Source organism: Rhipicephalus microplus, chromosome 7 (assembly GCF_043290135.1).
Source record: "Rhipicephalus microplus isolate Deutch F79 chromosome 7, USDA_Rmic, whole genome shotgun sequence".
Classification (NCBI taxonomy): Eukaryota; Metazoa; Arthropoda; class Arachnida; order Ixodida; family Ixodidae; genus Rhipicephalus; species Rhipicephalus microplus.
The window spans coordinates 86,242,745-86,257,644 of record NC_134706.1 but is presented as its reverse complement, the minus strand read 5'-3'; the positions used below and the strand labels follow the sequence as shown (position 1 = coordinate 86,257,644).

Here is a 14,900-nt window from a genome sequence, read left to right as displayed (position 1 = left end):
ATTTGTTATATTCGTGGCCACAGTGTGGACAAGCAAAAAGAAGACAGGATTGATCCTGATTAGTGTTGTTGGTGTGATTTGCGTATTTACGAGCCTGCTACTGTCTGTAAGTGATTGCTTGTGGTCTTTGGAGCTTTGTGTAAGGAGGAGTCAAAGTTCAACGTTCTCATTCATGATGACAGATTAGTTCGTGGTATGACACGAGTGGGTCTTTGTGGTCGAGGTTCCCGCAGGTTGCATTAAAGCTACAGGGCAGACCTCAGACGCGGAAAGTGAGTTCTCGCGCCAGTTGGTGTGCCCGCTCGTTATGGTTGCAGCCAGGAAAGCCGGAAATGTTTCCCATGTGAGCCGGGAACCATGCGATGTGTGAGGACGGGAAATTTTTTTCCTTCGTCTCATAGTCCAAGAGCCTGTTAACAACCGTAGCTGCCTTCGAAGAAACTAGGGCCGCCGAAAAAGTTCTTATAGCTGTTCTAGAGCTTGAGTGAATGACAGAGGCTCCCGCACAGCTTCTAAGGGCTAGCGCAATGGTCATTTCCTCTGCTTCGTTGGTGAAGTTGGTAACTACCGTGGCTGCGTTGACGAGTGAGCCAGAGCGTCCACGATGGAGACTGCGTAGGCACCTCGATTCTATTATTTTGCAGCATCAATGAAAAGGACCTGTGTATTGTTGTGCATGATCTTCGCGAGTATGGCCTTGGCACTTGCTTTTCTTCGTCCTTCATTGTGGGTCGGGAGTATGTTTCTGAAAATTGGATCAAGTATTATCTCTTTCGTGGTGTTTGTGCAAAACTGGGTCTTTTCTGGCAGCATGAAGAGGGTCTGAATGCTGGCTTCTAGCAGGATCTCGTTGCCCGCCCTTGAGAGTGAGAGCCGACAAATCTGGGCGTACCGCTGTGCCTCAAAAATATTGGTAGCTGTACTCTGTAGGCCCAATTGAAGAAGTCATTCAGACTAGTGTTGAGAGGGAGGCTCAGGGTCTTTTTCAATCCTGTTGTAATTTATGTATCAATTTTCTTGAGCTCCGTCTTCTTCCAGTTGAGAACAGGGGTGGCGTCCACCACTTGGCTGATGAGAAAGGTGTGAAATGCCTTTATGTCGTTGTCCTCTTTGAGACCGTCCCTTCTGCTGCATACCCATGTTATGACAGTGGTGAAGTTGAGGACATTCTTCTCTAAACGTTTGAGGGCATCCACGTTGTCACCGCTCTAAGCCCCAACGACCATGCCCAGGACCTTGATTGTGTTACATCTTGGGACATTGCCTCCGTCCTTGATGTGTAGGTGAACGGGGAGGGAGCTAAGGAGCTGTCCCTTCCTGTGACCGTGCTTACACAAAAGAAGCTCTGCTTTGCTCGGCGATAGCTTCAGCCCCGTATTTGAAGGAACGTTTGTGGTGTCCAGTGCATGTTGTGGGTTCTGCAACGGAATGCCTAGTGGGCCGCTTGCATACCATATGGTAATGTCATCCGTGTAAATCGGCTGTCCCACCCCTTGGACTTTCGAGAATTGGTTCAACAGATCGTGCATTGCAATGTTGAAAAGAAGCGACGAAAGCAGTGACCTTCGGAGAAGGGGGGGGGGGGGGCTCCAGTGTTCCTCAGCTTGAGCTTTCGGCTTCTGGTTTGTTCGGTGTTTATGGTGGCCGTTAGGTCAGCGAAAAACGATTGACATAGTTGTGTAATTTTACTCCGCGGTCCAAAGTTGAGATTTCGTTAAAATGTATAGATGCTTGAACGTGTCGAAGGCCTTGGTTAGGTCGAGCACCAGGATGTCTTTTACGGCTCTACATTCATTGTCTGTGATGGCACTCTTGATTAGGAGCCTGGCGTCCTGCGTTGATACTGATTTTTGGAAGCTTATGATACTGGGGCGAAAAAGACTGTTTTCTTTTTTCTGCTCTGCAATTCTATTGCAAATGACATGTCCGGCGACCTTCCTGCGGCACGAAGTAGGGAAAATGGGTCTCGAATTCTCGCTATGGAGTGATTTTCCGGGTTTCGGGATGAGAATTACATTGACAGCTCGCCATTCTCCCAGTTCCAGGCCTGCATTGCATGCATCGTTTGTTTTACTCGTAATGAGTTGGATAGCTTGGTCATATAGATTTCTGAACAGTTTGGTTGTGAGTCCATCTGGACCAGAGACCAAGAGGCCTTTTAGGCCATGAAGGGCATGCACAATTTCTGAGGCATCGAATAGACGATTCAGTGAGTGTTGAGGTGTCCCCTAGTACTCACGTGTCGGGTCGTTTCAGGCGACTGATTTGCTCTCTGTTGGCAGATATATGCCGGCCAGGGTGTTAGCAAAGTCTCTGAAACTAATGCGTTCGTTAGTGTGTAGATGAACGAGTCTATCGAGCATCATCCGGGCATTGCTCTTTGTCAGTTTGTTGCCGCGAATAGGCTATAAGAAGGCTTCACTTGCTTATCCTTCTCATTTTACCATCCGCCTTATTACAAACATCGTCCTATTGCTCTTCACTCAGCTTTCTGAACTGTTCTTCGTTCTTCATGTTTATTTCCTTTAGTTTAGATATCAGCCTCCTGTTTATCTTCTGCTTTTTTCATCGTTCTCTCACCGCGTTCTTCGCCTCCGGAAGGTGTGTGAGTCTGGAGCCCATGGTTGGCACCTGCAGGTCCAAGGATAATTCTTAAGAGGCTTTAGGCACAGTACTTTTCAGAGTTTCCAGTAGCCCTTCGATGGTTTCTCTTTGTCAGTCCTCGCTACCCCTCATTCCTGGAAAAAGATCCCAATGGACGTACTTGTACGTCTTGGGCGGATCGGGTGTGATACAGAGGTTGATTTCTAGGATGAAATAGTCACTACCGACGTCCTCTTGCAGGTTGTCCAACGACCCTTCCGTGTTTCCCAGGAACGTCAGGCCAGGGGTGGTGTCCCACTCAACAAAATAGCCTCTGCGTGTCTGGAACCTTGAGCCCATAATAAATTTATGCCGTGGTTGTCCGCACACTGCGCAGGCACATTCCTTTCAGAGTTTCCAGTAGTCCTTCGAAGGTTTCTCTTTGTCAGTCCTCGCTACCCCTCATTCCTAGAAAAAGATCCCAATCGACGTACTTATACGTCTTGGGCGGATCGGGTGTGATACAGAGGTTGATTTCTAGGATAAAATAGTCACTACCAACGTCCTCTTGCAAGTTGTTTTACGACCCTTCCGTGTTTTCCAGGAACGTCAGGTCAGGGGTGGTGTCCCACTCAACAAAATTGCCTCTGCGTGTCTGGAGGCTTGAGCCCGTGATTAAATATATACCGTGGTTGTCCGCACACTCCGCAAGGTTAAGACTATCCTGTCATTGGTCGCGTAGCCTCAGATGTTGCGCGCATTCAAGTCGCCGGCAACAATCAATGGCCTGTCCTTGGCTGGCGACGTGGCCGATGTGAGGAGTTTGGTAAAAATCCTCAGTCTGTCAGTCCGGCAACTGTATACGTTTAGTATGTAAAGGTGGGCTTCGAGGGTTCGACTCGGAATGATTTGTGTTAGCATAGATTCTAGGCCTTTTTTGTATGTTGGGCTGTCCCTTTCCATAGAGCTTACGTTTTTTTTTTTTTTTTGAGCATGAGGGGGGTGATTACTCTGGCTTGTTTGAAGTTGGGCTTCGGGGTTGGCCTGGAAACTGTGTACCCAGAGAAAATGCTTTGAATGTTTTTTCCGCCCCCCTTCTGTAAGAGGAGCACATGCGGCTTTTCTTTACATGATCTAACTTATTGCGTTAGGCTAGCTTGCCTTTTGTTGAATGAATCACAGTTCTATTGCCACATCTTCAAAAATTGCGGTGAGCTATCCATGGTGTTGACTTGGTATGACCCCCTGAGTGTTAACTTCACCTATTGGTTCTGTTGGCTGAGAGGGTGTGGGCAGCGAGGTTTCGCGTCCCGGGGAAGACATGGAGTCCGAGCCTGGCGTGGGAATTGTTGTCGTGGCTTCAGGTTGAGCGAATGGTCTTTCTAGGTGATCGATCCTGCCACAGATTTGCATGAGCGCCTCTAGTCTCAGGAATTGCCGATTGAAAGTTACTAAAGTTACTCTTCATCTTGCGGTGTGTTTTTTTTTGTTATCACTAGCGGAGGCGTTAGAAGGAGCCCCGCTGACGACCGACATAAAGTCGTCTACGTCGGATATGTCGTCATCTATCTGGATGCCGAAGACCCTGCTTTGTGTAGGCCACACAATGTCACCACGGATCTTGATGATTGAGTGATGGGAGGCGGTGTGTTTTGTAAGATACACTCTTCTAGCCTGGCTAGAGTTGCTTTCAGATGAGTTAGTTCCTGTTTGAGTCCTTTGTTTTCCCATACCAGTGTGTGTATTCACAGATATGCCACATGCTCTGGCTGTGCCTTACCTTGCTTTGATGTTGTCGGTGTTGTCGTTGCGGAGCCGCTGTCGCCAATTGTGTCGGCCCAGGTCACTTTCTTATTTGGTGTCAAGCTGCCTGGAGCTGGAGCTTGACCACGCCATATCAGTGGCCCAGCGCCATCCACGGCCGACATTGATCTCGACCTTAATTGGCTCCTGGAACAGGAGAGCCCACTGGATCGAGAGTATCCTATGGCACGGGGGTGCCCTGTGGGACGGGGGTGCCCTCTGGAACGGGGGTGCCCTCTGGAACGGGGGCTACCCCTGGAACGGGGGCTCCCCCTGGAACGGGAGCCGCCTCTGCAACTGAAGCGGCGCTTGGCAACGGAACCCTCTGCCATCTCCGGTTGCAGTTCCGCGGGGTCCTTAACCTCGTCGGGATTCACTCCTTTCTCAGAGCGGTTACGCCTTTGTCTCCTGCGTCGTCGCACGATGTATGGCATGTGGAATCTTTTGCTGCAGCAATGGTTACCTGGGGGTAATCACGCTCACAGAGCTTGCATTTCGGAGTGCAACTAAAGGCTTCTGCAGCACCATTTGAGAGTGCCTCTCCATAGTTGTGGCTAAAACTAAAGTGATCAAATGCCAAAGAAAACGACAAGAACTGCGTGAATTGATAAAAGTTATATATAGCAGGAGAGGCCGAACAACCTGCCATGGTGGCCAGTCTAACATATCGCTTTATAACCGAGTTGCCTTTAAGTAGTCACTGAATGTTCTTTTTTTATTTCTTTAAACAGAACCGTTTTGCTTGAGTTTTTAGGAGAGAAGCTCCTCGTAGCGGCACCCGTTCGTCCTTGTCGTAGTACGTAACATGTCTCACGTTTCGACAGGCAAGATGATGCTGGTGGGAGATTTCTCCTGTATGTCGTTGAACAATAAAAAATTCGCAGCGTGCGCGTTAGCTAAAGCCTAATTCTCCTGTCTCTCATTCCCCATTAGCAGCCATTGGCATTTACATTGAGATTGTACACTATCTGACAAGAAAGGGTTGCTACGTTATACTCGCTGGGCGTAATCTCCTGGGTTTTAGAAAGGTGTAGCGAGCGTTGGGTCACAGTGCCATGAATACAGTGAACTAGTATACACTATGAACTCGAGGTGGTTAAAGGTGGGAAGTAGACACGAAACGCAAGCCGTAAGAAAGTGTGCGTGTGCCACCTCTTGTTTAGTCCTTGGAATGTCCGCTGGATGGCGGTGGTTCTATAGGCGGAATATATGATGAAAATATGCGAGAAGGTGGTACTTGGCGTGTTGACTAGATGGACGAATGGACACACAGACAGATGCATTGATGGACGCATGGATGGCTGCACGGACTGATGGACGCATGGACGGATGCAGGGTCGGATGCATGGACGAACGCAGGAACAAACGCACGGGTGGACGTGCGGATGCCCAAACAGACGCACGCACGGACGGGCGGATGAACGCACGCATGGTCACACAGACGGACGCATGGACGGACGGACACAGGAACGAATAGACGGACAGATGCTTCGCCCCACTCTCCATCATTCACCCCGTGGATATGCTGCCATTTTTTTGGCTCTCCTCGAAAGAACATTGTGCTCATAATGAACCGGCACATGCTCTCGCCTTCTTCATCGCTCCCGAAACTCGCGCGCCAATTCGTCCGGCGTGGTATGCAATAACTTCGATGGGCGAGAGAACTGGTACAGATAGCTCTCTCACCTGCCATGGCGATCTGGTGGCTAAGGCACTCAACTGCTGACCCACAGGTCGCGGGATTGAATTCGGCCATGGCGGCGGCATTTTGGATTAAGGCGAAATTTTTTAGGCTAGTGCTTAGATCTAGGTTCACGTTAAAGAACCCAGGATGGTTGAAATTTTCGGAGGCCTCCACTCTCTTATAATAATAAGGTGGTTTTCAGACGTGAAACTCCAACAGTTATGAATACTACATAAATCTCTCTTTTTTCGAAGTCTTCGAAGGAGATTCATTTGCGAAGTGAGATTTGGTTGTTCGTACCCACAATCCGAACGCGAGCGTCGAAACAGCTCAGCGTTCCAAGCACGCTGGTCGGTCTTATATTCTCGTTTAGTATATAGCACAGAAAACTATGCACTAAAGGGAAAAAAAGTGAAACAGGGAAGCGAATGCGGAGCGGGCAGATAAGAGGCTGCAAGGAAAGGACGAGGGTAGAGAATGAAACATAGCATAGAAAGAAAGAGAAACAGCGGGTATGAAAGGGAAGGCGGACAGAGAGAACGGGATGAAATTTTGATAAAAGCAAGAAAGACAAAGAAATGGCCATGAACAGTCACAAAAGAGGGCCAGCACAGTCCTATAGAGTATAGTGCAACAAAGGGTGGAGTGAGAGGGGAGCATGAGAGGGCAAAACCTTAACGACGCCATAACCAGCTCGTTGCCCACCATCTCTGCTATGACCCAGCTTTGCACGACGTAATGCAATCTGCGCATTTTTTGCGCATATCTTCATTCAAACAGCGATATTTAATATGTCCTGGGCTTTTTCTGGTTTCGTTGTATTTCCGTCGGATGTGGCTAATAAGCATTCCAGCTCACTCGTTCTACTTGTTGCCACATCCCGCCTTGAACAGAGCTATATGTGACGAGTTGATTGCGCCTCCGTGCCAAGCTAGCCTCCTCTGCAGCCCTGTCCGAAGTATAAAACGCAATCAAACCACGACGCCCCGCTTATTACCGAGATTTTGTTCCTCGGGCGGGCACTGGTCAGAGGTGACGCAGTTTCCTTCTGCGTTGCGATAGAATCCATCGGCGCAGTAGCAGCCGTAGATGCAGTCGTACGTGCATGATGGACCGACGAAGCGCTTCTTGCAAGTCGTCTCGGCGCACGTGCTGCTTACGCACTGCTTCCACACCTCGTTCGAACCGCAGTCGGCGGCTTCGCGCGGGAACTTCAAGGCCGGCACGCCGCTGTCACCATCTGGGCACACGCGTCAGAGGCAAGAAAGATTAGGGTTCCTACGTGGGCTAGTCTGTTAAGGGACATAGTGGAAGATTAGCGCAAAAAACAGGACAGCACTTATCCCTGTGTGTGCGCTGTCCTTTTTTGTGGTGTTTTACCGTATTGTTAATTATTTATTTATTTATTTATTTATTTATTTCATGCTGCTGAGCTAGCCAGTATCATTACCATAGACTCGCACAAGTTTAAAGACGCGTTATCATTAACACCCTGATGGAAGGTATGCGTATACAGTGCATTATGCTAATATAATTTTGATTTATAAGTTGATTGAATAATTACCATAAAATGCCGAGCAAGTCACCCCATTCTATGGTGGAAGAAAATCCGATGAAATTATGGGAAGGAGGGGGGGCGGCGCTTCCTCGGTTCCGGGACGAAACTCAAGGTGGCGGTCAGAAAGCCTCAAAAATTAAAAAAAATGCCCATCCATGCGTCTGATTGAATGCTTTGTTTATTTATTGTACAACACTTATAAAGCAGTACTCACACGACGAACGTGATTGCGGAAAGAGCAGTCACGTGACATGTGGCGTCGTTAGGATTCCTCCACAACCGGCATTCACACTACAATTTCACCGTACGAGAATTCACGCTACGAGCAAGAAATTTCGCATTGATCACGGAGAATCCCGACTGTGATTTGGGCCCCGCCGCGGTGGTCTGGTGGCTAAGGTACTCGGCTGCTGACCCGCAGGTCGCAGGATCGAATCCCGGCTGCGGCGGCTGCGTTTCCGATGGAGGCGGAAATGTTGTAGGTCCGTGTGCTCAGATTTGGGTGCACGTTAAAGAACCCCAGGTGGTCGAAATCTCCGGAGCCCTCCACTACGGCGTCTCTCATAATCATATGGTGGCTTTCTGACGTTAAACCCCACATATCAATCAACTGTGATTTGGGCTTTCGTCGTTTCACGAATCGTTCTGCGTGGACCGAAGTGGGGACGCGGAAACGGGTGACGTATGGTGACGTATAACGTTATCCCCAAAGCCAAATCACAATTTCGTGCGTCATGTGAATACAGCTGGGAACAGGAACAATCCCACCGATGGCGTCACAGTCCATTTCACTTCTTGATAATCTCAATCAGGGTGAGCTGACGAATGTGTCACGAACTTGAAGCAGTGACCGTTTAGACCAATATACGACTACTTTTACACCCAGTGTTAATACCATCAGAAAACGCAATCCACCCCATAGAGGACATTTTTCTGTTTCTAAAGGCCGCCGGTTTTTTAAAGCAACTGTAAATGAAAATCTGTTTTCCCCCTCACATTTTAACCCTATCCTTAGAATTCACCTAGTGTCTGGCACATCGTAGCGATTGTTGCTTTTATACGCCATAAAACCTAGCCTAACTAACAGTATACGACTTGCCCCATGACAACAGGATTTGATAAGTAGTATTGAATATGCATTCAGTGTTCTCATTCTGGGGTTTTTCTTTACAGAATAGATTCTAGTCTTGCGAGAAACACGGACGTAATTGAGGAGGGTGGGGAAGGGGGGCACTTGCTCGGTGATTCCCGCGTATGTCGGATTTCCCGAAAAAGAGAGGGGGTGCTTGCTCAACATCGTACGCCTAGCTGAGTGATTGCTTGATTCCACACTCTAGCGTAAAGCGAAGTCACAAGATATACACGTACTCACATGGTTACACGTGTATATGCATCAAATGTAATGCACACTTTCTTCAATTTGTGGGTTGTATTGTTTTCTTGATTGATTCATTCATTGATGTCATGCTTCATTTAAATAGTGTGAATATAAATACTAAAATACATGGTTACATACAGATGCTCCAAAGTTGACATACCTTAGGTCTTTCATTTGTTAACTGATTGGTTGATTTCATGATTAAAAGCAACACGGTGGAAACAGCACACATCCACCAAGGGTTGCTTTTCAACTGACAATTTTCATAGCGGAAGAGTTCAAAATGCGCGCCAGGTGGTTCATTTCACTTGAATAAAAACTACCAGAAACACGGGACATGTCAAAGAAGCGTTGTGGGCATCTGCTTCTTTCACACATACTGTGTTCTTGCTGCCTTTTCTTCAAGTAGCAATTGCTAGCGTGTGCTTTCACTCACAATTAGCAATCATGAACTTCATTATTAGCGTATTTCATATACAAAATGAGGAACCCTTTTATGGTTGCAACTATTCAATTATCATCACGACGTTGTCGTGGATCATTCTTCACTTCTATCACATCTCTTGCCCTAACTGAGAAATAGATTAACTATCTTCGCAGTTGAGCGATCCACGCTTATATCAAAAAGCAAAGCTTGTGTGCATGTGTCAGGAAAGTCCTTCGCTATCTTTTTGGCTTTCTTTTTTTTATTTTCTCTAGCATATATATTTGAAATAAAAAAATAATCTCAGCTGTTAGTAGTAAGCGCCGTGGAGGTTTTGAACCTCCTTGGTCAGCGCTCTGCCCTGTGTTCTTTTTTTCTCCCTTTTAGTTATCACGTGGCTTTGTTTTTGTTTTGTTTCTCATGAATGTGTAGCATGAAGCTCAAGTTAACACGCTTCTCAGCTTCTTCATCTCTGCCGACAGAAACACCACATCGGTCGAAAATCGACTATTCTACCCTTTGTCTTACCCGCCTATACATTCCTCGCCACTTTTTCAAAAATGATTGAAAGTCAATGTATAGACCAGACGTTGGGTTTCTATCCTAAATTTCTAGTATTTTTTAGTACATTTCTCCTTTATAAACGGTACTATAGCACCTTTGAGTCAGCAAGCGAAAATGATCAGTGCAACCACGAAACGTTCTTCACGTAATCGGCTATAAATGTTCTATCATATATCCGTAAATGTAATAAAACACCGGTTATCAACCCTACATGCGTCACCACGTGGATTCTTCGACTTTCTTCTGCAAGCATCAAATACAGAATGCCACAAGCCCCGCATGCTTCCTTAGTCTCGCTGCTGTTTTTCTCGCTCCTAGATTTATGGTCACCGTGTTTTTCTTTTCTTTTTCCATCATAACGCAGTTCCCTCCTTCCATAACTTTGTTTCCGGGTTCTTCCGTTATACCCGAGCCTCTCAGATTTGCTACAGCAAGGCAAAATTTCAAGCATATATATACCTGTGTCAGCGACGCAGACAGCTACAGCTACTGCCAGCAGGACCACGTAGCACTTCATGGCCGATGTTCGTCTTCGCACTCGTTCACTACAAATGATGCGGGTCGATCTTGGCTCGAGCTTTTTCTCTGCTCGCCGAGGCACAGCGGATGTCGCGGCTCAAACGTCCCGCTGAGAAAAAAAAAACCAAGCTGCCAATCTTTCTCGCACAGACGGGGTGTCGCAAGGAATGCAACGGAAGTCGCTCGCATCTCCCTTTACAAGCATTCTCGTATGGTTTCAACGTGTTGCTCAAACCGCTGTCTTTGCAAGCGTTACCCTATACGACAGATGCTGACGCGCAGTTAAGAGTAACGCCGGGAATCACCTCCAAAGATAGGAATGTCTCGACCACTTGACCGCCCTCTTCTCAATTGATCGCAGTGATCACACGCAGTCACTATTGTCCATAGTGTCAATTGGCGATGGGACCACGCACCGTCACGGAAGGAAGCATTAAATAGAAACGCAGTGCATGGCCTGATAACGTTATACGAAAATAGCGGCATATGGACCGTACGGGAAGCATTGTTCGCGGTGTTCTGTTTGTTTTGACGGCTTCTACACCAACGTCCTACTCGGTGTAGCAATGAACTCTGCAGAATCCGGTTGACGCCGTCTCGCTGTTAATAAAGGACGCACTCGAGAGTTTGTCGTGAAAGGTGCGGCTCACCGAAATTGACTTGAGCAACAGAATGGGTGACCCTTGACCACGCCTAACAAGCCAAAATGACCGGCAGGTCTCGAAAAAATACACTTCACTCACAGTAATTGATTTATATGTGGTGTTTAACGTCCCAAAACCAACACATGATTGTGAGAGACGCCGTAGTGGGACGTTTCGGAAATTTCGACTACAAGGGGTTGTTTAATTAACGTGCGCCCAATATGAGCACATTCTGGCCTTTATCGAAAATTCAGCCGCCGTAGCCGGGATTCGATCCCGCAACTTGCGGGCCTGCAGCCGAGTACCATAGCCAGTAGACCACCTCGGCGTGGCGACTTCACTAAGAGTAATCAAGCAATGTTTATCACGATGTATCAGTAATCATGTTATATCAATAAAATTCTCTCTCCTTCTCTCTTTCTTATAGTTAGAAGTGTGAGTGTGTTTTTTTTTTCTAATGTCACAATGGCACCCATTTACAAGTCCGGTGTTTGACGGGAACGGTGGGTAGAACCTTATTTTTTGAATAAGCAACAAATGCTCACTAAATAAAGCGGCTTTTCAATCATAACAAAGCTATAAAAACGTCACAGTGTCATACGAGGTAATGTCTTTTGGTGATATTCCTCCAGGGAGACCAAGCGACCTCGGACACTTCATTACCGCATTCGGCGTGTCTTCTCGTGAGAATATCGCATCCTCTGACAATGCCTGGTAATCACTAAAGTTACCATTCTGTGCGACGTGTGCTATGCTATTACAAGACGCTTCCTGAAATTCTCATGAAAGCGGCCTGCAGAGACGCGTCTTACCCTCTAAAATGAATACAACAACAAACTCTGAGGACTATTTGGCTTCGCCTTCAAGATCAGAACAGGGTAGGGATATTCCCCTTTGCATCACTTCCTCAATCTCTAGCCGCATTCGCTTCTCTGTGCAAACCTTTATCGTGCTGCAAGAAAATTAATGATTTTGCGCGTGTACATTGGCCGTTTCAAACCATTGCAGAAATACCTACCGCAAGTTCTGTTGATAGGTTCACATTACGACACAATTCGAATTAGCGAACTAAACAATACGCGCCCGTAGGGCAACATGTACGCCTCAGCAGCTTCCGAAGTTGACGTTGTTTCTTATAATGAAGCTCAATTATGCCATATGCTATTCGCGGACTTCAAACAAACCTCTCGTTGCGCAAGATTTCTCGCACTACATGCTATTCCCATTATGTCTGTGTGTGGGGGGAGGGGCTCGTGTGTGTGTGCGTGCGCGCGTGCGTATGTGTGGGTGTGTTTGTGTGCGCGTGCTGTGTGCGTGTGTGGGAGTGCGTTTGTGTCTTTGTGTGTCTATGCGTGCGGGCGTGTGTGTGTTTATATGAGCGTGCGTCTGTGTATGTGCGTCTCTCTCTCTCTCTCTCTCGCTGTGTTGTGAGAGAGAGAGAGATAGAGAAAGAATATCAGAAAGGTAAGGATGTCAACTACACTAAGTCCACTTTGCTACCCTACACTCAGGGAGAGAAGAATGAGGGAGAGAGGAGGAGGAGGAGGAGGAGGAGGAGGAGGAGGAGGAGATATACATTGCACATAACAGGCATACACCCCGCGCAGCCGGTGTGTGTGAGATAAAAGCAATTTCGGGCACGGATCTGACTCTGTGTGGTGTGCAGGTATGCTGAAAAAAAAGCGAGTTTAAAGGATTCGATGTGCGAAGTAAGCTTCCGGCATTAATCTCCACAAAAACACGTGTTCTGATAAGTTTGGAGCAAAACAAAGTCAGTTAAGCTCTCAGCAAATGTAACATGCAAGATCGACCTTTTATGATGAAATGGCAAATGTCACCAAAAAAGAAGCCTAGAACTTTTCGCCTCACACAAAGACGTCTTAACCCCGATTCACCCTCACTAACCAGCCTGAAGATGTGCGCGTTGTTTTATATAAGGATTTACAATCAAATTCTTTTTTCCGCCTCCGTAGTATTCTCTGTGTCAAATGAAAACCGAACAGCAGCAGGCCTCCGTGATGGTATTCGCAATGTTCACAGACTGACGTTCCGCCACACCGAGTTCAGGAGCGCCCTCTTGAGGATGGTCAGTAGGCAGTCACTCCCTTGTTCGGCTATGCCAGGCTCAGTGTTAACGCGTTAGCAAGACACGAAAACAAACCACTTAGTATGTTTTGTGCATCAGTGAATATAGCGGACCGTCCGAGACACGATTAATCTGGTTCGTCCCCGCGAGACGCCACATTTTTGTGAAAATGTGTAGCAACTTGCAGTTTCGATTATAGCCCGCAGAGTACACATACCAGCTTCGCGAGATCTTTAGGTACACGATGCGACGGCCGAAGGTGTTCACTAGGACTTCCCTCCTAATCATATTGTGATATTTGAATGTTAACCCTTTATTTCCCACATACAGTCTGCACAATGAACGCAACCGTGTAAGATATTTCCAGGCAGTTTTTTGTTCAAAGTAATACTTAAAAAATAGAAAAAACTAAGCTTTAACGAATGCTTGTGCACTTTATAGGAATTTTGTTGCTTTCATATTTGTTGTGGCCAGGAACCTGGAGTTGACAATTGAACAACCATGCACTGAACTCTTTAAAGCTCTCATGAGACATGCAAAGTTTTAAATAGTTGATTTCTCTTGCATTGTCTTTCTAATTTGTTTTCTCATTTTTTCTATTTTGTTGAGGCGCTTCCTCACCCATTGTCATTGTCCCGCCGTGGTGTTCTAGTGGCTTAGGTACTCGGCTGCTGACCCGCAGGTCGCGGGATCGAATCGCGGCTGTGGCGGCTGCATTTTCGATAGAAGCAAAAATGCTGTAGGCCCGTGTGCTCAGATTTGAGTGCACGTTAAAGAGCCCCAGGTGGTCAAAATTTCCGGAGCCCTCCACTACGGCGTTTTTCATTATCATATGGTGGTTTTGGGATGTTAAACCCCACATATCATCATCACTGAGTGTCATTGTTTTTGTTCGCTCGGCAGAGTAGATGCTAGTTCAACTTTTTCATCCTCGCTGTCTCTAGAACTTTTACCATTATTGCATGGCTGTCTCTCTGCCGTAATATATTCTTCAACGCAATCTGAGTTTTCCGCGTCGCTTGCACTTGGATATTCATTTCTAAAGAGAATGCCTTGTAATAGCTCGCTTTTGAACTCTTGCGTCCATAATTAGAAACCTTTTTGTCTTCGAGGGGCCCTAAAAGTTGTTTTGTAGTGAATTATTGAAAAAAAAACAGAACTTCACCACACTTCAAAATGCAGCACATTTGTTGGACTACCAGGAGAGCTGTACTTGCTATTCCTTATTACCACAAACGTATCTGTAAGACTGTGTACTGTGTGATGTTAGTGCATCTTAAAAAACCAGATCGTCAAATTTTCCGGAGCCTGCCACTACGGCATCCCTCCAAACCCTTTCGTTTTTCTTGTATGTAAAACTCAAAGTATTATTATATTACTTTTTATGTACGTGTCTTCTTCAAAAAATGTGTACAGTTAAAGCTCATTCTAAAAAATCTACGTTTACGACTTTCTGGATATAGGGAACCCATATTCACCGGGAAGTACCCACATGGTTCAATATTGACATTAACTCGAATGTACGAACCTTTGTGGCACTGAACTCAGGTTAACAAAGTTTTTCCGAAAATAAGTGAGCAGAAATGCAGCTATTCTTTTTCTAATTGTTTCACACATGGCCTTCCTTCGGACGTGCGATGTAACGCAAGCGCGTTCA

General features: G+C 46.6%; 1 protein-coding gene across 1 annotated transcript in view; it reads right to left on the bottom strand.

Moving 5' to 3' along the window:
• LOC119179492 (uncharacterized) overlaps positions 1–14,900 on the bottom strand; it is a 31,309-nt gene that overhangs the window by 1,635 nt on the left and 14,774 nt on the right. The window contains exons 5-7 of the mRNA XM_075870054.1: positions 10,454–10,609; positions 7,068–7,310; positions 4,364–4,849 (exon numbers count right to left, since the gene is read on the bottom strand). Coding sequence (XP_075726169.1) covers positions 4,364–4,849; positions 7,068–7,310; positions 10,454–10,609 — 885 coding nt within the window. The remainder of the gene's footprint in view (positions 1–4,363; positions 4,850–7,067; positions 7,311–10,453; positions 10,610–14,900) is intronic.